This window comes from Canis lupus, chromosome 7, assembly GCF_011100685.1.
Source record: "Canis lupus familiaris isolate Mischka breed German Shepherd chromosome 7, alternate assembly UU_Cfam_GSD_1.0, whole genome shotgun sequence".
NCBI classification, from domain to species: Eukaryota; Metazoa; Chordata; class Mammalia; order Carnivora; family Canidae; genus Canis; species Canis lupus.
Genome location: NC_049228.1, coordinates 20,599,533 through 20,622,502, shown reverse-complemented (window position 1 = coordinate 20,622,502; position 22,970 = coordinate 20,599,533). Strand labels below are relative to the sequence as shown.

The 22,970-nt window shown below is 42.0% G+C and overlaps 1 protein-coding gene across 7 annotated transcripts in view; it reads right to left on the bottom strand.

Annotated features, from left to right (window-relative positions):
* Positions 1–362: 362 nt before the first annotated feature.
* ABL2 (ABL proto-oncogene 2, non-receptor tyrosine kinase) overlaps positions 363–22,970 on the bottom strand; it is a 115,724-nt gene continuing 93,116 nt past the window's right edge. For 4 of the 7 annotated variants that reach the window (XM_038542368.1, XM_038542370.1, XM_038542371.1 and 1 more), the window contains 8 exons: positions 20,297–20,569; positions 19,133–19,217; positions 17,633–17,810; positions 16,822–17,006; positions 14,819–14,971; positions 13,462–13,551; positions 10,589–10,762; positions 363–10,045 (listed from right to left, as the gene is read on the bottom strand). In XM_038542368.1, the coding sequence (XP_038398296.1) occupies positions 8,322–10,045; positions 10,589–10,762; positions 13,462–13,551; positions 14,819–14,971; positions 16,822–17,006; positions 17,633–17,810; positions 19,133–19,217; positions 20,297–20,569 (2,862 nt within the window). In that variant the 3' untranslated portion in view covers positions 363–8,321. The remainder of the gene's footprint in view (positions 10,046–10,588; positions 10,763–13,461; positions 13,552–14,818; positions 14,972–16,821; positions 17,007–17,632; positions 17,811–19,132; positions 19,218–20,296; positions 20,570–22,970) is intronic. The other 3 variants (XM_038542372.1, XM_038542374.1, XM_038542373.1) reach the window with 1 other exon arrangement.

Sequence of the window (22,970 nt, the reverse complement as noted above, 5' to 3'; positions counted from 1 at the left end):
TGCTACTTTGGCTTTAAACTTTTGCAGAACCTATTTGGAATTGTCCTCAGAATAGACTTTGAGAGAATTAAGGCTCCCTTTTCACCTTATGTTAGCCAGATATACACGCATGTACACACACTACCCACCGTCTGTACTTGCTGGGCTCCAGATGCTGCCTTTAGCCGTTTCCAAAAGGCATAATCCATTGAAGAATGAGTATTCTCTCCTCCGGGAGGAGATGCTAAAGAATGTGTCAGAGAGATGTTGCTAAAACCAGCTTCTTTACCTCACACACTTCTATCTTATTGTAAAGAAAGAAAAATTCTGCAGATTCCCGCTCAGTTAAAATTGGGGGAGAAACACTCCAATCACAAGCCTACTTTGCCAATAAAATATTGCAACCTTTATTTAAAATAAAACACAAGTTGGCAAGCCTTGTGAGACAACAGGCAGACAGCATTCCCCTTTCAAGGGCCTCGTTTATTTACATCAAGTTTAACACTGTTAGCAGTTCACAGTCAGACAACAGGGTGAGAGAATTAAATTAGAAAAACAAAACACCTGAAAATATATTACAAGAACAAATACCTGACAACACTGGTAGTGTGACCCATGATTGATGTGTTTTCAGTTAAATCCCATATTGTCTCACTGTGTCCCCTCCGCAGTGCACACCAGGCCTCACCCCGTGTGCACCCACCATGCATACACCTGCAGAGCGTGACCTTTGGTATAAATGTTAAACAAGTTTTAAAGAATCCTATGTTTTAGGGCAAAGTTCTGTCAGCCACCATGAAATGTTCCAACTTGTTTTTGTCAAGCGAGCATAAAACTGGGTTTCTCCACTGATAGTCATTACAGAATCGGATTGCAAACAGGAAGAGTGTGGGGTCCGCCCAGGAGACCGGGGGTTCTGAGGATGCATAAACAGCTCAATCAGCCTGTTCATGGCAAACACACCAAACCAGGGCACAGCTTCTATTCACCACAGGGAAAGATCTGGGTAACTCCTCTTTCACCTACTCCTCTCCTTTCTTAGCACGACAACGGTGTATGTACAAGACGTGGACATAACACATACCCTTCTCTACAGATCTGAGATCTGAAGGTTTTCAAACATATGCCCTAAAGAACTCTAAGATGAGTACCTCATTGTCCTTTCTAGTTTCTGAATACTAATTTCTCTGAAGAACAATCACCCTAAATCAAGGGGATTTCTCAAGATCTCAGAAAATTTCTCTCATAACGGAATCCCAAGAACAGTGGCCACAGTGAAAAACGGCTTGTCGAAATGGAGGCAGGCTTGGCTTACCTGGCCTTCAGCTACCGGAAACCTCTCAGTCTCTTGGCATTCTTGCCACTTTCAACACATGGTATGGTACCTCTGAATTGTGAAGAACAGTATCTGGGATTCACCAGTGAGGACACTAAAGCACTACAGGATCCTGCAATATCTTCTGAATCAAGAATAAATTTATTTGGCATACCTGTGTTACTGTTGTGTTACACAACTGATGAAAATTATCCCTACATGTGAAAATTTTACTAACTAGAAGTCCTATTCTCCAGTTCAAGTTTATGGTGCTTAATTACATGATTTAAAATTCCTATTCTGATAAAATTTTCTATTTCCTTTCTTAAAGCCTGCTAGCACTGGACAATTCACCTCCACCATGTCCTAAAGAATTGACCAGAATGCTCCCAGACCTCAAGTCCTGCATTTATAGCTCAGTAGTCTGGAGTGACATGCAGGACCCAGAAACTTGCTCCTTTGAGTAAAACAACCAAGAATTTCACAGAACAGACACTGAGGGCACGTATGGGGCGCGATCTGAGGACAAAGTGGCCTAAGCTTTTGACTTAATGGAGACAGCCCTTCCTTGAGATGATGTGCAGGTTACATCAGTTCACATGCCATCTGTGACCATGGGCTGCTCCAGGGCCTTGCTACTGTGTTCAGTATGTGTACTCAACAGTGGGAAAGTTAAAGGATGTAATTCTTCTAAAAGAGGTAAACAATTTCAAATTCGTAATTGTACATAGGAGCAAAGAAATGCTCTTGGAAGGAGGGAAGGGCCAGTTAGAACAGCCTTCCCCCAGCTCACCAATCAGGATGGAGAAAAGTGCAGTCTCTCACACACCATGTGTGTGGGGAACATCTCAAGCAGGGATTCTCACCGACCAGGGCTTTGAGCCACCGCCACCCACCTACCAGTTCTAGCTCACTCATCATGCAACATCAACCCAGCTTACAAGTCTCTCCTCCGCAACACACAAAACCCATCTCTGAAGGCACAATCCTCTGAATGACCTAGAATCAAGATGACCTGCTTTGGCCTCCTCACTCAGGGGGAAGCATGCAATCTTCTTACCCTGATTATCACAAGGTGGAGCCTCCCCTAATGTCCTGTCCTATGGATCTAGGATACTGAGTTAGAAATGAAGGAAATATCATCTTATATATGTGTTATCTCAAGAGGAAATGTACACCTCTGGTATGGCATGAGAAACAGCAGCCCCAGAGCAGAAACTCCTCTTTTTGGACACTGCAGTAAACTTCACATAAGACAGACTTGGAGCCAAGACAGTCATCTGGGTAGATGCTCTGCGCAGGAGGCCCATTCCACAGCCCTGAAATCCACCCACGCTTTCCAGTAATACAGGAGGACAGGGAATAGCAGTGAAGTTCTGGCTGGAACAGAGCAGGTAACAGCAATCACTGTTACTGGAGGCACTTGCCAGAAAAAAAACAAAAAAAAAAACAAAAAACAAACCTTGCATTTTTTAAAATTCTGGTAGTTGGAAAACTGGAACTCTCTCCAAAAGATTTAACTATCCTAACTGTTAAGAGTGGGACAAGCTTTCGAACCAGCCCAAGGCTTCTCCTCTCTGACTAGCAGGGCTATGGCCAGCAAACGGTTTTCTGGGTTGTCACACAGAACGTACAGGCATCTGTGGGGCTACCTTTGCCTGCCTTTGTCAGAAGGGCATAGGTCCCTTGGAGCTGCCTTTCCTTCTCTCTTTCCTGCTCCCACACATCCCAATCCAAAGCGGACATTTACAAAAGAACTGAGCCACTGGCTTGACAGAAGCTGAGACAGAGATATAGACAGCTGGAGGTCTATTAATTCATAAGAAGAAACTTCCATCCAGAGACCCATCTACATAAGAAAACTGGTTGTAATAAATGCTTAGGAAACAGAGATGGATCCCAAACCAAGGTAAAACAAGTTAATGCCAAGCGAGATAAAACCCAAAAATCGTTATGAACAAAAACGCAGACAACCCTGTCAGCTCAATCTGAATTCCTGTGGAAGCATAGCCAGACAGTAACAATGACAACAAGAGCTAAAACTGGAAGGGAGAGGTCAGAATGCAGTGTAGCTAGAACTCAAAAGTGGCCACCAATGCAATTTACTCTGGGGTATTTTATAATCTAATAGGCAAATTGTGTTTAGCTACTCATTTTAGGAAAAACACGCACATACAGATGATGAATGTCAAGCTCATTTCTAACGGGAGGAAATCCTAGAAAACTAATTCCCAAAGTGCACTGGTTGTATGGCCATCCAATCCCACCTGTCCCCTCCCCACCCAAAAAATCCCAACGAAACCACGCTGGACATCGGTTAAAAAGACACTGTCAACATTAACAAGTAAGAGTCTGCTCCCACCATGTTAGGATGCTAAATGGCTGAACATGTTGTGGACAAGTGTTCAAGGCTAAGAAGAGGGCTTTAATTCTTCCTGAGTCAAGGTCCCTGGAAGAGCTTCTTTATTCTGGAGTACATATTACTATTTTTTAATGATTATAATTAAACCAGAAAGTTGGTCCGTAGTTTTCTGAAGTTATTCGGCGCTGAGCCACAATTTTAGCAAAACACTTAACTATACCTGCACATATTCATTTAGCAGTTTCATATTTACAAATGTGGTAAGTCACGGGGGTGATTAGTCAATCAGCATCTAACTGTCTGATCTTCTAAACAGACATTAATAATACAACCTTACAGTTAAATTACATTTGATACTTTCCTCAAAGTGCTTTCATATACATTACCTCATAGCCATTAAAATGATATGGAATAAAGTCATTTTGTTTTTAAGAAAAAGGAATGTAGGACTAGGTTTTTTTAAAACTTAACTTGATATTTCTTTATAGCAAAGTACAGACCACTGCTGTGTTGCTGAGGTCTGTCCAAAAGAATAACCCCATACATTTTTTTTTTATATCACTGAGCTCTACTGAATGCCTGCTTTGCTAGTGTTGCCATTATTCAACATTCAAGGCCCTCGAGGTCAGAGTGCCAGGAGTGTGTGTGTGTGCTTTAGAAAGTGTGCGGCACTGTGCAGGCTGATTGTCTATCTGAGCCACTTTTTTTTTTTGGCAGTGTCTCACAAGGCAGCAGTAAGGGCAGAAAGACCCCACAACCAGAAAGTCAAGGGACCTGACCTTAGCCTTGACTCTGCCACTAATTAAGATAATGGGCAGGTAACTTCACCATCCTCTCTTCCAATTTCTGAAGCTATGAAGAAAAGGGTTGGGGTACCAATGGTGTTCCGGCAGTGCTGAATGTCTAAAACACTTGGAGGAATTCTTGGAAAATACACTTGCTGAGACTTCACCCCACTGGGAATTCTGATCTGGGATGAGCCAACACATCAGACTGTTTGTTAAATTCCAGAGATTCTGTTGCACATCCCTGGCTAAGACTCACTAGACTAAGTGTTAATAATAGTAGTAGCACTGAACATGTATGGAGTGCTCATTATGTGCCAGGCACTCGAGCTAAGAATCTTATATACATTATCTCATTTAATCCTTACAACAACCCTGAGGTAGTTACTATTATCATCCCTGTTTTCCAATGTGGAAACTAAGGCTCAGGAAGGTTAAATGACTTGCCTTCTAGACTGGCTTCAGAGTCTCAACTCTTAGTCACCAGCTATACTGTATCCTTTGAAACTCAAAAGCTCCATGACTTTAGTTAACACGGGCTATGCCTTAGCAAAGTCAGCATCTTTTATTAACTGGGCACTATCTTACCAGCCAATTTTCAACTGAATTGTAAGAAAATTCTAATTTAAACCCCAAAATGCAACTGGGAAAGGATCTCTACTCTAATGATATCAATGAACAGAGGTCATTTGGAAAAACACTAAATTTCTTAGGGCCAATCTTTTTTAAGGCTATTATCTCTGAAAATCACAATGGAAGTCTGTAGGAAAATAGACATGCTTTAATTTTACACAAAGCCTTTTATGAAAATACTTCATGTAAAGCACAATCAAGATGTATTTTACACAAAACACTGCATTTTAGGATAAGAAATAGAAGCTGAAATCATATTACCTGTACATGAAAGGACTCAAGCTGAGACAGCCCACTGTAGGCATATATACCCACTTTAGAAAGTTGTCAACAACTCATAGAAGGGCTTTTGCTCCTGCTTTGCTTTTAAACTAGACAGGTCATGCTTTTAGTCTTGAGCAGTTTTCTCTGCTGTGAACTCAAAACTTTTAAATTTATATAAGGTTACTTTAAAAAATCTGGTCCTTTTCAATTAGAAAAAGGAGCAATCTAAATGATACTTTTATAGTGAGTTGACAGTGCCTCTTTCACCTGAACCCTGAGCCTTCAATACTGAAGTCACACAGTTCAAGCATCATGTGGACGGGCTGTGCTACAATAGTTAATGCCGCTCTGGACAGTGTTGAACAAAAGCAATTTATTTCATAACTTAGTGAGCACCTACTGTAGGCAAGACAGAGAGCCAGGTGCTGCCCCTGAGTGAGACACAGTCCCCACCCTCAAAACTGTTCTGCGGTGAGAGAACCAGGGAGCTTACATACACTCAGTAGTGTTCCTCCAAGGCTTATTTTCAGAGCTCTCAAGGAAAGATCCCTTGCTTTAAAAAAAAAAAAAAAAAAAAAAATCCCCTGAAAAAACAACAATTATAATTAATCCCTCAAATTGCATCCCACAATGACGGATAAACTTAAAAAGCAGCATAATATTCTAAAGTTTTAGCTGTCCCTGCCCACCCTTAAAAGGCAAATTGCTAAAACAATTTCAAGTTTATGGAAATGACTGATGAAGGGGAGTGGCGAAGAAGGAGGTGGGAGGACCATGGGCCGACATCCAGGTTAAAGGGAACTCTGGTCTTCTCGACCGACCACTCAGGGAAGGTCAGCCAGATTGCTCACTGCCTGTGCTGCATCCTGTAGGTAACCTACAGTCAGGGCTCACCCAAGCCCTGCCAAGCTCAGGACTGTCTCTTCCCTTCTCATCCTCCTCCTGGCCTGAACCTCCTCTGGAGCAGCCACAGCAAGAATCAAGGGTTTCCTTTCTTTCTAATGAAAACTCAGTTTCCTCCTCAGAGAGGACAAACGCTGTCCAAAACATAGTTTTGCCTCCTCAGTATTCTAGCCCCGTTAGCATCATCTCAGCAGTTCCACATTTCCATTATCTGCTACTGAGCAAAGAAGAGAATGAAAACCATTGAACGCAACAACGCTGCACTGAAGTGGCTCTCAAAGGGATAGCTATACACTTATTCGCAAAACACCCTGGAGAAGATGTAGCATTACCTTCCTTTAACAGATTAAGAGATGGGGCTGTGGCTTGACAGTGGAACGATAACAGAGGCAGGAAGAAAACTCACAGATCACCAGTGTTCAACTCCTATCTTCCTAAGTTAATATTCGTTTGGGAGGAAAAAATTATTTATTCTTTTGTATCAGGTTCTCCTTGGGCAGGGGAGGGGTGGTGGTCATAAAGCTTTAAAAAGAGAATGAAGTATTAAGATTAGACCTGATATCAAGAATATTAATAATATCCAACTGCTTAGGTTCAGTTCAATATGATCCTAATTAGCTTCCATAACTATAACTAAATAGGAAAAGGCCTAGTTTTCAAAGGCAAAACATATTTGGGGGTTAAGTCATTATGTTTCTAGGGTTTAATCAGTATTTCCTTGAAATGACCTGCCCCTTCGATTATGCATTCTTCAAAGAGAGGTGAAGTGACAAAATAAATATCAAAGAGTATTCCCAGTACAGTATTTACAGACAAGCACAACCATGAGGGGGAAGGGGCTATGTGAAGGGAGAAGAGTAGGTGGGAGTAATTGGGGGCAATTCATCTGAAATTCACGGAGAGTGAAAGAATATTTCTCCTCCTCCCTACCTAGCCTGGGTCTACGGTGATGAGGGAGGTGAAAAGTACAGAGAAATGGCCATTGGGACCAAATCAGCTTCTCAAGAACACTTAAAGTCACAGACCTCTGGAGCTGGCCAATGGATTCCAAGAAGAGACCTCCTTCCCTGGCATGTTAACCGATAAAGAGATGCAGAGCTGCTTAATTCCTTGGCCAGTATGTCGGTTTGCAGGGGCACGGCATCAGAAAAGGATTCCCAAGAGAGCCTGTACGTGACCGCTGTTTTCCATATCAACATTGATTAATGCCCTGAATACTGCCAGATATAAAGGAAGATGGCCCACCCGGAAGAGAGCAGAGAGGAACCACGAAGGAGACCCCTATGCCTACAATTTATAGATGGGCACCAGCGAGCTAAAAACCAAATCCCGGTCCACTAGGAAATAACCTATGAGGGGGAGAAATGACTTCTGCTCATCCATGGAGATGTGAGGAGGAAGTTTCAATCTCCCTGACTACTTCCTAGCATTCTTTACTTCCTGCACCAATTAACATGCCCATGGTAAAAAGGATGGGAGCATGCCCTCGCAGGCTGACCTGCAGCTTCGACTATGGCGGTGAGCTCTGGAGAAACAGCTGCTTTCAATGGCCTCAAAGGAAAGGTTCCCCTCGGTAACATTCCCAGCTTTCCCTTCTTCACTCCCACCCGATTCATTAGGTGAGGTGGCACGTGACCACCGCCAGTACCTCCTGGAGCCCCAAGTCAGTCCCCTTCTGTGGGGCGCGGAGTGAGCACCCCCGGCCAGTCCACAGTCTGCACACAGGCCTGCAGCCTGGCCCAGAGCAGCCCTGTTTACCCACCACACATCATCCCAGGTAAGAACGGATTGGACTGGGTTCTCTGTGGCCTGGCAGACACATGTTCCCTGATGTTCCAGGGCAGCTTCCAATCCTGTCCACCACTGCTCTGCCCCCATTTCATTTCCCTGTCCTATGTGTTTTGCTTTTTGTTATTTTTGAGATGAACCTGTAAACGTGAGAACTCAGAGATCTGAGGTACTTCACATAAACACACTCAAGTATCAGTCTTTCATTTTTTGAAAACAAGAACACAGGAAAACAAGCCCCTTTCCCTCTCCCCTCAGAAATGTGAGCATCTTCCCCTGAGGCTCACAGTGGCTACCTCTGCACCACATCACTGATTTCCTGGACACATGACAATAAGTTATTAAGGACAGGGTTTGCCCCGGACACCCCAGCAGCAGCTGAAGACACCTGCAGCTCCTGCAGGCTGAGTTCCAGTTTGCTCACAGCCTCTCGGAAGGCAAATTTGTTGCGAGTTTGAGGGATGCAGTCCACATAGCCTGAGCAGTAGTCGAGTAGCTGGTGTCCCGTGTCCACCAGCTGGCTGTTGGGCACAGGTTCCGTGATTGCACTGGACAGTAGGTCAGCACATTCCAGCAGGGCCTCTTTGCTGATTTTGTCTGCTGAGATTTTCTCAGCCACCTGTTTGGTTTTTCTCAGAGCCACTTTAGTACCTGCTGTGCCATTAGCCATTTTGGCTGGTGAGATGGAAGATGTGGGCAGAGGCACTTGAGGTGGAGGCATCACTGGCCTCCCAGCTTTCCCACCGATGGGCACTGCCCCCGGAGCTGCCTTCTTCCCTCCTTCCTGTGTTTCTGGCGTGGGCTGTCCTGCAGTCGGGGCAGTGGGCTCTTCCGTGGAGTCTGAGCACATGGACGGATGCTGCAGTAGTCTCATCACTGGGGGTGGGGGTGGGGCACACTTTGGTTTTACCCGTCGGGGTCGGTCCTTGTCTCCAGAGGATGTGACCTGATGCTCAGATAAGAGTTTGAATTTATTGCCCTGAGAGTCTGTGCCAATGAGCTGCACGTCAGCTGGAGTGTGCTTCAGAGTGGGTGAGATAAGGACTGGCACTTTGTGGTTGTGAGTGGTTGGGAGGGCTGCTGCAGCCTTGGCTGGAGAAGACCAGCCTGTCTGCTCGCCATCCTCTGGGACTCCAGCCATGCCAAGTCGTGCTCCACCATTCCTCTCCTTGCTCTTTGGGGCAGCTGCCACTCCAGCCACCCCCACCGCTGGAGAGTCCTTCTCTGTAATGGCTGGGTCCCCAGAGGGGGTTCTGAGAGGAAGAGCCGTGGCTCCTCTGGGCAAAAGTTTGGCTTTTGGTCTCTCCCTGCTTGGAGCAGCACCTTCCTCTGATTTTTTTGGAAGCATATCATTGGCCCTGTCCACATTCTCTTCTGGCTGAGAAGAGGTGGACACTGTCCTTTCCAGCTGGAGTTTGGACCTCTGGCAGTTCCTGGGAAGGGTCATTGCCATCCTATCCTGCTCTGGAAGCCCTGAGGACATGGAAGATGTAGAGTTTGACCTTGGAAAAGGCTTGGAAGTGTCATCACTGGCTGTGGGTTTACCCGCTCGTAAGCCCAGTGTCTTTTTGATTAAACGTGGTGTAAAGAAGCCTGTGATGCCAGACCACCCACCCCCAGCAGTGCCACTGCCCCCGCCCCCGCCACCATCGTCATTACAGAGGTTCCTCTGTGCAAAGCTCCCCCCATAGCACTTGGGTGGCACCAGATTCGCCTCTTGCTGGGCAGGAGTGAAAGAGAACCCATCAGCATGCTGTAGAGAAGCAACAGATGAGAAGTTACCCGTGAGTTCATATTTCTTGTGGGGTTGATTCTCCATTTCTCGGAAGGAACTGCTGCGTTTAGGGGGTGTGGGAGCATTTCTCTTTTTCATGAAGGAGCTGAAGAAGCCTCCCTTCCTATCCCTGGTGAAGCATGTCTCTTTGGCATCTTCCAAGAGGCTGCTGGGTGACTTGTCTCTTTGTTTTCGAGGCAGTGCTGGGGACCCACTAGGGGCCTGTGCACCTCTAATGAACCCTGATAAGAAATGGCCAATCAGTAACGTTAAAGACAAACAGTGATTCCATTACACTTGAGTAACTATGGTTAACTATAAGAGTTTTGTTAGTATCTCTTAAATGTCAGGTATTAGTAGGACTCAGAAGAAATTAATAAATATGTTATCATTTTACACCGATGAGTGTTACAAATACAACATGTGATATAACTGGGAAGAAACAACGTGCTGGCTTTCACCTTGGCTATTGTCTATTCTCTAAAAGCTACAGCATGCCCTGGCCTCATCTATCAGGCTCAATGAAGCAGTTTTTCCCAGAAACTGTCAAGAGGTAACTGTCTGAGATTGGAGAGTTGAGGAAACAGGGCGAGAAGCCAAGTAGTAGAACGGACGGAAGAGATCAGGACTAACGACGCTGGCACCCCAGAACCAAGGACAAGAGCAGGAGCTGGTTTAATGCTGGCCATTCTCTCCTTGGGGAAGACGGACAGCAAAGTGGAAATAAAGGATCAAACCCCAAGGTTCTGGAAACAGTTTAATTCTACCCGCCTAGTGACCCATACCTGGTGCTGAACTGGAAGCAGAATTTTCTGTGGTGTCCTGTGCCCCTTCGATATTCTCCTTGTTCTCCACCTGCTTCTTCAGCGTCCGGGTCTTGGAAGGAAGTATTGGCAGTCGGGGCAGGTATGGAACAACAGATGAGGAGGAGGCAGCTCTCCCAAGCTCCTCAGCTACCTCTGTGAGGAAGATAAAGGGACTGATGAAAAACAATTTCAGGACACAGAAAAGGTTTTATTTTCAGAAAAAGTATACAACAGGAAAAAAACTGGAGAAAAGTACTAAAATATACAATGGAATCACAGAGTATGTACTCTTTTATGTCTGGCTTCTCTTGCTCAATATTGTGACTGTGGATTCATCCACATTGTTGCATGTGGCAGGGGCTTTCTCTCATGGTATATTGTTCAAAAGTGTGAATATACCAAAATTAATCCATTCCTCTTTTGATGGATACTTAGGTTGTTTTTAGTTTTTGGCTATTGTGAGTGAATATGCTGCTAGGAACACCCTGCTACGTGTCTTTTGCTTCAGAATTGTGTGATTGTCTGCTGGGTATATACCTAGGAGCAGGACTGGTGGGTTATAGGGTGCACATAATTCAGCTTTGTTGGATTGTGCCAAACAGTCTCCCAAAATGGCTGGGCCAATCTATACTCCCATTAGCATTGTATAGTAGTTTTGGTTACTCTGCATTCTTGCCAGAGTTTGATATTATCAGGGGTTTTTTTGTTCAATTTTAATTTGAGCCATTCTGGTGTCAGTCTCTATGGCATCTCATTGTTCTATTTTGGATTTCTCTGATGATGAGTAATGTTCAGCATGGTTTCATGTGCTTCCATATCATTTGGATATCCTTGTTTACTGAGTCCTTATTCAGAGGCTGAACAAAGCAGACAGATTTCTGGAGTTATTTTTATTTTTAGATTGTACCTTATACCAAGAAGGAGGGTAGATGCATTTCATTTCATTCAAATGAAGCAAATGAGGCTCCTGAAAAAGTGCTCACCCTTTTGAACATGGCTATGCATTTTGTGGCTTCTACTGGGGCAAAGACATACTTTGCTACTCATTCCTGAACAAAAATGAAGTGGAATCAATGAAATTGTGAAATAGTGTGTTTATTTTACATTTTTTGGCAACTATTTTAAAAAATCGACTCTTCCACAAGAATGGATATACAGTATATAACCCAAGCACTGTCAGTGAGATTCCTTTCCTACGCTGCTATGTACAGCAGCTGGCAGACACAGACGTAAGCTATAAAGATATGACCTCAAGGATGCTAGTAACTGTGCCCCGTGCCTCTTGGAATATTCTGAGGATGAGATCAATGTAGAAGCAAAAGTGAAGTGATACTGGGTGGGAGTGGTTGTGGGAAGTAGGAAGTCCCAGAGCCCCTTGAGTCTGTGGCTTCTACTGACTCTGAAGTTCACACCATCCCTCCTTTCCCACGGTTTGGTTATGAGCCAATAAATCCTCCTTTTATTGCTTTCGAAAACTTGAGTTAGGTTTCTGCCACTCACAACTAATAAATACATCTTTTTAAGGTAGGAACTGTGTCTTATCCCTATGTCTTCAGTATAGTGCTTGCCAAAGATTAAATGCTTAATAAAATGTGGGTTAAATAATTTTAAATTTCTTGTTTAGCAATTCTGAATTGCAATTACCTTTAAGAAGTAATAATGGCTGATTTTCTAAAAGGACAGAACATTTTTGAAAGAAGCAGAAATATTTAAGCAAGGATTCAACAGAAGTTAAAAGGTGACACAGAAGCATCAGAGAAGTGGAGCCTGTGACTTCTATCACTCCAGCTCTGCTGTGGTAAAGCACAGAGGGGCCGAGACAGGCAGCTGCTCAAACTGGCCCAAAGGTTGATGTGCAGAAGTTTCAGCTAAGCAAAGGACAAGGAAGAAAATACTTTTCATTCAACTTCAGTGTTATACTTTTCCCTTCTTATCTGAAATGATACATTGCTAACGAAAGATGACAAAATTCAACTTGCCTGATTTCCTTTTCTAATATTTTAAAACCTGAACTTAAGTAGTAAGCTCTGTGTTCAATTATGAAGGAGAAATTTTAACAAATATGTGTGAAATTCTGGAGCTATACCAAAGAATCTAATAATAAGCACAAATAACTAAGAATTCGATGTTTTTAACTCTCTAGGAATAGCCTGTCTATATAACAAGTTTACTGTCTGACTTCTGCATGTAATTGTAGAGGCACTGTCATGCCTACGTGCGCCTATACATTTGTTTTTCAGATACGAAAAGGCTTCTCACTGTTCATAGCTTAACATGCTCATTTTAAACTATTTTCCATGTCAATATATTTAAGAATATCATTTTAAATATTCCATTATATGAACATAATAATTAGATTCTTAAATTGTTCTTAATTTTTCAATATTAAAAACTACACACTGATGTAACATCTTTGTAGCTAAATCTTTATTCATATTCTTAATTATTTCAAGATCTATTTCTAGAAATGAAATTTCTGGATATTGCCTTAATAACTTGATTCTGTCTTTGTAGGTATGGTTCAGGGAGGTGGAATAATCTTCATACTCATTTTTTCTTCCCTTCCATATATGGTAAGTGTTGGTGGTTAAAGAACTACCAAACTTCTTCTCTTTATGAAGAGACTGAATTCCTAATTAAAATACAATTTCAATATTAGAAATGAGCAGAGACATAGAGACATTTAAAAATAGCAAAAAAAAAAAAAAAAAGCAAAGCGAGAATAAAGGCCAAGAATTAATTCAATATCCCGAAATGGAGTCACAAACTAGAAGAATCTACTGTTCTTGAAATATTACCACCCCTAACACCACCCAGAACTGGCGACCAGCTGTAAACTACCAGATTCCCACCTTCAGAAATACTGGAGTCATGAAACATGGTTTCAAAAGCCTGATGTGTTTCAGCGAAAGATGGCCTGTCAGCAGGGCTCCACTTCCAGCCTATGTAACAAAAGAAGAAAATACTGAAAGCTCCTTTCAAAAATTAAATATCCAATGGCACACCTGCAAGCGAGTCCCAAACATCATGATGGAGGCTACTGAAGGACAGTGAGGCAGCTGCTTCTCAGTTCCAGACTTAAAGCTGTGATAAACCCACTTCCTAGGGCTGGTCCTTCTATGTAGCCTCAGCTTCTATTTTCTCTACTACGGGGATAAAGAGGGGTGGGGAGATGCTTTATAAAATGGAAAGTTGGGGCGCCTGGGTGGCTCAGCGGTTTGGTGCCTGCCTTTGGCCCAGAGCATGATCCTGGAGTCCCAGGATTGAGTCCCACCATCAAGCTCCCCACATGGAGCCTGCTTCTCCCTCTGCCTATGTCTCTGCCTCTGTGTCTCTCATGAATAAATAAATAAAATCTAAAATAAATAAAATAAAATGGAAAGTTGTTTTCTACTAGAAAAATGAAAGAAGTAGAACCTGTATTCAAACTCATTCTAACCTTATAATCAGCTAAGTATAATCAGAAGTATAACAGGATATCAGAAAGGAGGAAAAAAAAAAAAAGAAAGGAGGAAGTTAGAGTTCACTTTGACAAAAACAGGACGGTAAGGAAAATAACAAGACATATGCTTAAACACAATGCAATCTAATTCACCACTCACCTTCTAGCTTTCTCATCTGTTAAGAAGTCAGATGCTTTTGTTTATTCAAAGTGGTTACTTTCAGGTATTCTCCAGTCTTTAGCAATCATTTTTATCTAGTTGAAAGCAGCCATCTCCAAACCCAGTTTCTTATTATCCTATTAGAATATGCAAGTGGTTTGGGGAAACCACTTATATGCAATATATGGGCCATGGACAACTGTTATTAGAATTCCAATTAAGACTCAATGGTTTATTATATATGCCAACTGGCTGATCAATGACCCTTTTTTAAAGATTTTATTCATTTATGAGAGAGAGAGCATGCACATGAGTACGGGGGGAGAGGGAGAGGGAGAGGGAGAAGCAGATCCCCCACTGAGCAGGAAGCCCTATTCAGGCTCGATCCCAGAATCCTGAGGTCATGACCTGCACTGAAGGCAGACTGAGCCACCCAAACACGCCTGACCAACACTTTATATGTCATGAGATTGGATTCAATCTAACACTGAGAGGAAAACTGTTTTCTTATTTTGTTAATCACCCTGAATCACTGACTTAACCCTTCAAAATTAAAATACAAAAAAACTCAAAAAACAAAAACAACAACAACAAAAAAACCACTTACATGCTCTCATAAGTTCATAAACCTTAGGGGGGCATCCTTCAGGTTGTTCCATTCGATATCCTTTTTCCAGTAGATCATACACCTGAGACAGGTCAATACCTGGATATGGTGACATTCCATATGTAGCAATTTCCCACAACAGTACCCCGAAAGCTGCATAAGGGATTTAAAAAAAGAAAAGTTGAATGTTTCTTCTCTGATCTTTTATTTTATACCATTAGGTAACTTTTCTTTCAAATTTTGGATAACATTCACACTGTTACAACATTAGTATACTCTTCTAATTCTTATAGCTGAACTTGTCCTTCTAATAAGGTATCTGCCAGAAGACTGCTTCAGGTATAACCTCAAGACAGTTTTCTATAAATTTGCCAATTTTTTTTAAAGATTTTTTTTTTTTTTAATCTGAGACAGCAAGTGCATGAGAGCACACACTCACACCAGTGGGGGCAATGGGGGGAAGGGGTGGGGAAGAGAGGGAGAGGATGGTTGAATCCCAAGCAGATTGCCCACTGAGCATGGAGCCCAACACAGGGCTTAATCCCATATCACAAAGATACCAAGATCACATCCCGAGCCAAAACCAAGAGTCTGATGCTCAACTGACTGAGCTACCCAGGCACCCCATAAATTCCCCAATTTTTATTTGGATTTCCTTTACTGTAGTGAGGGAGAATAAATTATGACCATAGAAAGTCTGGGACATAACCCAACTACTCTTAGAACAATCTATGATCTATTTAATGAATTTCAGTTTTTATATCAGCGAATATTAAAGGAGTCAAAAAGAAATAGACTGGGATCCCTGGGTGGCGCAGCGGTTTGGCGCCTGCCTTTGGCCCAGGGCGCGATCCCGGAGATCCGGGATCGAATCCCACGTCAGGCTCCCGGTGCATGGAGCCTGCTTCTCCCTCTGCCTGTGTCTCTGCCTCTCTCTCTCTCACTGTGTGCCTATCATGAATAAATAAAAATTAAAAAAAAAAAAAAAGAAAAAGAAATAGACTAATTTAAAATCAGAAAAAACATCACACTAGTGGTGCCAGGATGGTTCAGTTGGTTAAGCATCTGCCTTTGGCTCAGATCATGATCCTGGGGTCCTGGGATTGAGGCCCGTATCAGATTCCCTGCTCAGTGGGGAATCTGCTTTTCCCTCTCCCTCTGTGCTCTCCCTCTCTCAAATAAATAAAATCTTTGAAAAAAGAAAAAAACAAAGAAAATAATCACACTAGAAAAGGAAATTTGCTTGACTTTGTCACACATTATTTCTGAGTTTAAGATTTCTGGTAAAAAGTGACTCAGCATCTTACAACTATTTCTGTTGGTCTACAACCCAAATTTCTTTCTTTCTTTTTTTTTTTTTTTTTTTTTAATTCAGAGGCAGAGAGATAAAGACACAGGCAGAGCGAGAAGCAGGCTCCATGCAGGGAGCCGGATGTGGGACTTGATCCCGGGTCTCCAGGATCACACCCCAGGCTGTAGGCGGCGCTAAACCGCTGCGCCACCAGGGCTGCCCCCAAATTTCCATAGACTTGTTCAGTCCATGAGCCCCTGCTAAATCTGCTTTTCATGGCAACAGAAACAAGATGAGTTAGTTACAAGGACAAAGTCTAAATGCAATTCCATCATGCTTTCCTTGAAAAGAAGAGGCTACTCTGTGTCACAGTACTCTGGAAACGAGCAATAAAACCTAATATGGAAAACAGGAAGCTTTGCAAAGAGAGGATCAATAAAATTCCAATGCAATCCAAGATCTAGACTGTGAGCTCTTTGAAAGTGGGGACTTTTTCTTTTCCACTTTCTTCTTTACACTACTTTCTATGCTAAGTGACTAACACAATGCCTGGCAGATAGTAGGTATTAATAAATTTTTGCTGAATGACTGATAAAGGATGGAGGATAAAGGCAGAGTTTACTGATCACACAAATGAGAAGCTCTAAAGAACTAAAAACATTTATTAAAAACATAAAATGTCAGACAAAGAAAAAGTCCCTTCCAACCTTACCCCAGACGTCAGATTTAATTGAGAAGGTATTGTAGGCAAGACTCTCTGGTGCTGTCCATTTAATAGGAAATTTGGCTCCAGCATGAGCAGTATACGTGTCTCCAGTCATCAATCTACTTAAGCCAAAGTCAGCCACTTTTACCACATGGTTTTCTCCCACTAGGCAGTTACGGGCTGCAAGATCTCTGTGGAAAAGAGAACCCTAATTTCATTCATTCAGATGGTGAGAAAACGACCATGAATGCTCTATTCTTGGTCCTTTGTGCTAAAAGTAGAGTTGGTAAGTCCATGCTGACAGATATAGTATTATTTTATGATAACTGCTAACATGGTAAAAAGCCACAAATTATATATCACTTGTAAAATAGTCACCAACAGACAGTTATCTGATACTAGAATAAAAAAGACTTCAGAAAATGGGTTCCTATTTAGAAGTACACTGGGACAGGTTGCAGAGGTGAGCAAAAGACGCTTTTCTACAGGGGTTTACTTTAACTTCTTTAATAAGACAGAAAGCTATTGTTAAAATTAAGCCATTAGATGGAGAAAAAGACTCTTGGATATGGCCCGACAAAATAAAAAGCATTCTGTTCTGAGAATTAGCAAAAGCCCCTCATTAATACTTTCACCAGAATACAGCAGATTTATAAGTTGGAAATGGCATCATAGTGGGCAGGTCCTGTGAAAGAGAAAATTGCTTTTCTGAGTCATCTGGAAATTTCCGGGAAGGCTCTCACATTCTTTTCTGTATTTGCACATCAAGCAAGGTTGCTTCATGGTTAGTCATAGGCAATAATCAGGCTTTACGAACCTATGGATGAAATTCTTCTTCTCTAGATATTCCATTGCAGAAGAGATCTGTGTGGCCATGTACAGCAGGACAACTGCAGTCACTTCTTCTCGGCTGCATTCGCGGAGATAATCGAGCAAGTTGCCGTACGGCATGTACTCAGTCACAATGTAAAACGGTGGCTCCAAAGTACACACACCTGATAGTTGAAGAAGAGAGCTTGTTTTATTAGTATATATCCAAAAATTCCCAACCTCTTCAGTAAGAATAACAGACACATTTTAAACTCTAGCTCAGCAGTAATCTTTTCCCTTCTTGCTACCACATTCCCTGAAAATAACACAGCAAAGTTAAGAAAAAGGTGGTTGGTAAGGGAGTCTTGTCTTCCTTGACATCATTCTTTGGAAACCATATGCATCTGAGTATGTGCCTGTTTGGGCAAAAGCATTAATTCCATAAGGGGTCTAGAAAACTGAACTGTCTTGAGTTCTATATGTGCCTGTGATTCCCATCCTCACCAGCACACTAACAATGTTTATCGAAAAGTAACAGCAATTGTATGTATGTTGAAGACTGTGTGAGCCCGTCCTGTATCATCCTTTGTAAAAAGACTGTTTCCACAGTCAAGAATTTCAATGATACATGGCAAATTCCTTGTAAAAAATCAACAAGAAACTCTTTCCTTTGGGATAGTTTTGGCTCAATGTGAATACCCAAGGAAACTGGCCCTCCTTTATAAAGGGCAAGGGGTTCAGTCAACAGTTTCTTTGTGACCTGAACAGGTGAGAAGCCATTGTATCGCAGCACACCACTTTCTGCTGAGCAAGGTACACCAATCAGTGTGGTCACAATTTTTATCCGCTTCTTTTCAACTGTTTTTTCTTTAATGTCTTTTTATTTTGTAAAAATATTTTGCGACAGTATTTGGTTTGGTATAATTCTGAGTGATTCTGAACTTGAACTGGGGCAGTTACCACAAGCTAGGCAGTTTTATTTATTGTAATCAATCCAGGCCGTTTCCCAGGCAATTTTTATTAAAAGTTTTTTTTTTTTTTTTTTTTTTTTTTAAGATTTTACTTATTTATTCATGAGAGACACAAGAGAGGCACAGACACAAGCAGAGGGAGAAACAGGCTCCATGCAGGGAGCCTGATGCAGGATTCGATCCTGGGTCTCCAGGATCACACCCTGGGCTGAAGGTGGTGCTAAACTGCTGAGCCACCCGGGATGCCCCTCACTAAAAGTTTTAAAAATTAATTTATGTATGTATGTATATAATCTTAATACCAAACATGGGGCTCAAACTCGAGACGCCAAGGTCAAAAGTTACATGCTCTACTAACTAAGCCAGCCAGGTGTACCATTCTAGGGCAATTTTTGAACACAGAGCCTGCTGATTAAAATAACCACCATTTGCTGAAGTATATTTGTACTTGGAGCTTCCACCATGATGATTCGGAAGCAGCATCTGGAGATGACAGGGCCAGGGAATGCACCTATCATTCAGGCAAGCTTCCTTACCTAAGAGTTGGACCAGATTAGGATGCTTGATTTCCTTCATCACTGCAGCTTCCTTCAAGAACTCCTCCACTTCCATGGTGTCTTCCTGGAAAGGGGGGGGGAAAATTAGAGAAAAACAATAAGCAAACAAAACAGAAGAGGGACAAACCCCCATTTTAATCATTTGAGTCAATTCACAATCCTAACACTACAGCTTTAAATGGGGCTATCTTTTGAATATTTTAGCAGATTAAAGAAACTTTATCAGAACCTAATAATATGTCCCAGAGACATTCAATTAAGAAAGAAAACATCCCTAAATTTACCCAATTGGAAAATGGAGTGAAAATTAGCAGGGCAAGCAAAATTCAGCCATCATATCCCATCACAAGTGAGGCCTGGGAGAGCTGGATGGATTACTCAGTTCTGAGAGTTTACTTCCCTAGATAGCTCAGCCTTCAAAAGAGGAGACAGAAGAGTTAGCTATTCACACATCTGTCTTCCTGACAAATTCCTTAAGGAGCAATACACATTTGCAAAGCCATGCATATTGTCTCACACTCAAAATATGCTTAAACGCTTGCTGACCAGAACTGATTACTACTCATAGCCAAAGAGCAGCCTCTTACCCATGATATGCCAGAGCTATGAAGGCACATGGGAGATGTTCAGAGAATGGAATGACAACTCTGTCATTAGCTAGCTACTAGGATACTTAAAGATGACAGCAGTATCAGGAAGATTTCTGTGACTACTAGCAACAAGAAGAAGGGATCTAATCTTAAAGAGATGGGGAGAGTATGAGACAGCTCAAGGACAGGAGAGAGAACCCATGATTCTTGAACACTGCATGAACAATTCCGTCCAGCAGGGGTCATTCTCAAAATAGTTTCTTTTGCTTTTCTAACTTATAATCTGCTCCTAACCTTCCACTAAGACCTACATCAGCAGCCTTCAGAAACATATCTTCCCCACATGTGGGTTTCACTGAATTGCAGTGAATAATCTGCCCCTGCACTGTCAGCTTTGGCACTAAGGTTTATCACCAATTTGCTGATGTGCTTGGCATCAGTGGGTGGAAAGTGTTCCAAAGTTAAAGAAGGACACACTCATATTTCCAAGTGATTCAGCACAAAAGGAAAAAAAAGAAAAAAAGCCTGGAAACTGTAATTCTCAGCAACTCACCTTCAATGTTTTCACAGCAACCGTAAGGCTGTATTTCTTCCAGACGCCAACATAAACTTCTCCATACTGACCACCCCCAAGTTTGTGCTTCATGGTAATATCTGTTCGTTCCATTTCCCACTTGTCATGGATAGGGGACACACCATAAACTGTGGGCTTATTACACTTGGGTGCTGGGTAATGTAATGTTGTCACCAGCCCATCAGCCACCGTGGAGTGATGGTGCACGAGCTCTGCCAGGGTGCTAAAGCGGCTCTCGGCAGTGACATACACCTGGTGAGAAAGGCAGGAGAGATGCTAAAGCAACTTGAAAAGTCAGAAAAAAACTTTTTCAAAGCCCATTATTTCACTGATCTGAAGACATGAAGATAGGAAGTTATCTTATGGAGGTAAATATAAGAATTAAATGATGAGGAGAGGAGTGCCTGGGTGGCTCAGTGGTTAAGTGTCTGCCTGTGGCTCAGGTCACCATCCCAGGGTCCTGGGATCAAGTCCTACATCCGGTTCCCCAGAGGGAACCTGCTTCTCCTTCTGCCTAGTTTTCTGCCTCTCTCTCTCTGTGTGTCTCTCATGAATAAATAAAATCTTTTTTTTAAATAAATAAGTAAGTAAGTAAGTGAGAAGGGGAAACACAGAACTTCAGTTTAGTCCTCTTTATATGACTCTTTCCAGACTTCCTAAAGAAGTTCCAGTCTCGGGGGAAAAGCTTCCAAGCTATCATTCTGGATCACCAAGATCACTGGTCTTCAAGTATTTTGAAGCAACAAGACTGTGAAACCCAAATACATAAAACAGAGATACAGATCCTAAAGTAAGCAAGGGGAGTGACTTGGCGCCTCTGAAAGGCCATGAAATCCCACCTTAGAATCTTGCATAGAACATAACTTGAGAACCACTAGTTTCCATTTTTTTGGTAGTAAGAAAGTATTGAAGGATCTTATAATTTTTACTTAATTAGGATGTGCTTTTGAGTAGCTAGGCCATTTTTTAAAAAGCCACAGTTTTATTTCAGAGTTGTTAACAAAATAGTACTTAATTTGTGACAACTAATTAAAGTATAAAAGATGAGCAGTCTCTGAGCCCCATCTCCCAAGGGAGCTAGCTTGCTTATTGTTTCTTAAGAAATCTGTGTTGTACACAGAAGAATATGTAACACATGCAGAATTGATCACTTTTACAAGGTGAACTCACCCACATAAACCTCTCCCACATCAAAAATTATAATAGCTAAGCTATTCACTCCTTCAGATAACCACTCTGCTGACTTCTAACACCTTAGATTAGCTTTGCCTGCTTCTGACTTAAACAAATGGAATCATATTATACACACGTTGTGCCTGCTTTCCGCCAACTTTTATTTACTGTGATATAATTCACATACCATAATATCCACCATTTTCAAGCATACAATTCAGTGGCTTTAATACATCCACAAAGTTGTCCAACCATCACCACTATGTAACTCTAGAACATTGCCATCAGCCTACAAAGAAACTCCAAATCATCAGCAGCCATTTTCACTCCCCTCACACCCATCCCCTGACAATCACGAATCCCTTTCAGTCAGCTTTACATGTGTGAGACTCACCTACAACATAGGTCAACACACTTTTCTGCAGAGGGCCAGAGAGGAAATATTTTAGGCTTGTGGCCATAGTGCCTCTGTCATAACTACTCAAAAAAGCTGCTCTAAGAATGAGAAAGCAACCATAGATAATACATAAATGGGTGTGGCTATGTTCAAAAACATTTTATTTATAAAAACAGGCAACTGGGTGGGCCACAGATTTTCCTCAGACCATACAGCAGTACCACATTCATTTTTTTGTTGCTGTATGAGATTCTATTTTATGAATATACCATAATTTATTAGTTCATTCTGTTGTTAGACAAGTATTTCTAGTTTGGGGCTATTACAAATAATGTGATTATGAACATTCTGTACATGTCTTCTGTACACATATGCACTCATTTCTCTTGGGTATATAATGAGAAATAGAGCTGCTAAGTCTCTCCTGCATTATCACTTATCTGATTCTATGTGGATTCATCAAAAGACAATATGTCTGTAGGGTAATGCAAAAGAGAAAGAGAATTAATAATTATTTCCTACTATTGTACCAGCCATTATGTCTTAAGGAAATTATTTCATTTAATCCACAGGACGAGCCAAAAAAGAGGATGATGGCAGCCCGGGTGGCTCAGCGGTTTAGTGCCGCCTTCAGTCTAGGGCATGATCCTGGAGACCCAGGATCGAGTCCCATGTCAGGCTCCTTGCATGGAGCCTGCTTCTCCCTCTGCCTGTGTCTCTACCCGCCTCTGCCTCTCTCTCTCTCTCTGCCTCTGTGTGTGCGTCTCTCATGAATAAATAAATAAAATCTTTAAAAAAAATAGGATGAGAAATCGGAAGCTTATGTAAGGACACAAAGTTAGTAAATATAAATGGTGGAGTTACACAGCAAAGCAGATCTGCTTGCTCCAAAGTCTGTGCTTTCCCCTACTATGCATATCACATAGATGGAAAAAAAAGAACAAATGATTTAATGTAAATTTACTGTTGAATAGAACTGACATAAATCTATGCTTCACAATGTATAAAGCAAAACAGCTCCATTCTAACACAACCATTCTACAATGGTTAGTCTTTCCAACATGTACATTGCTAAATGTGTGA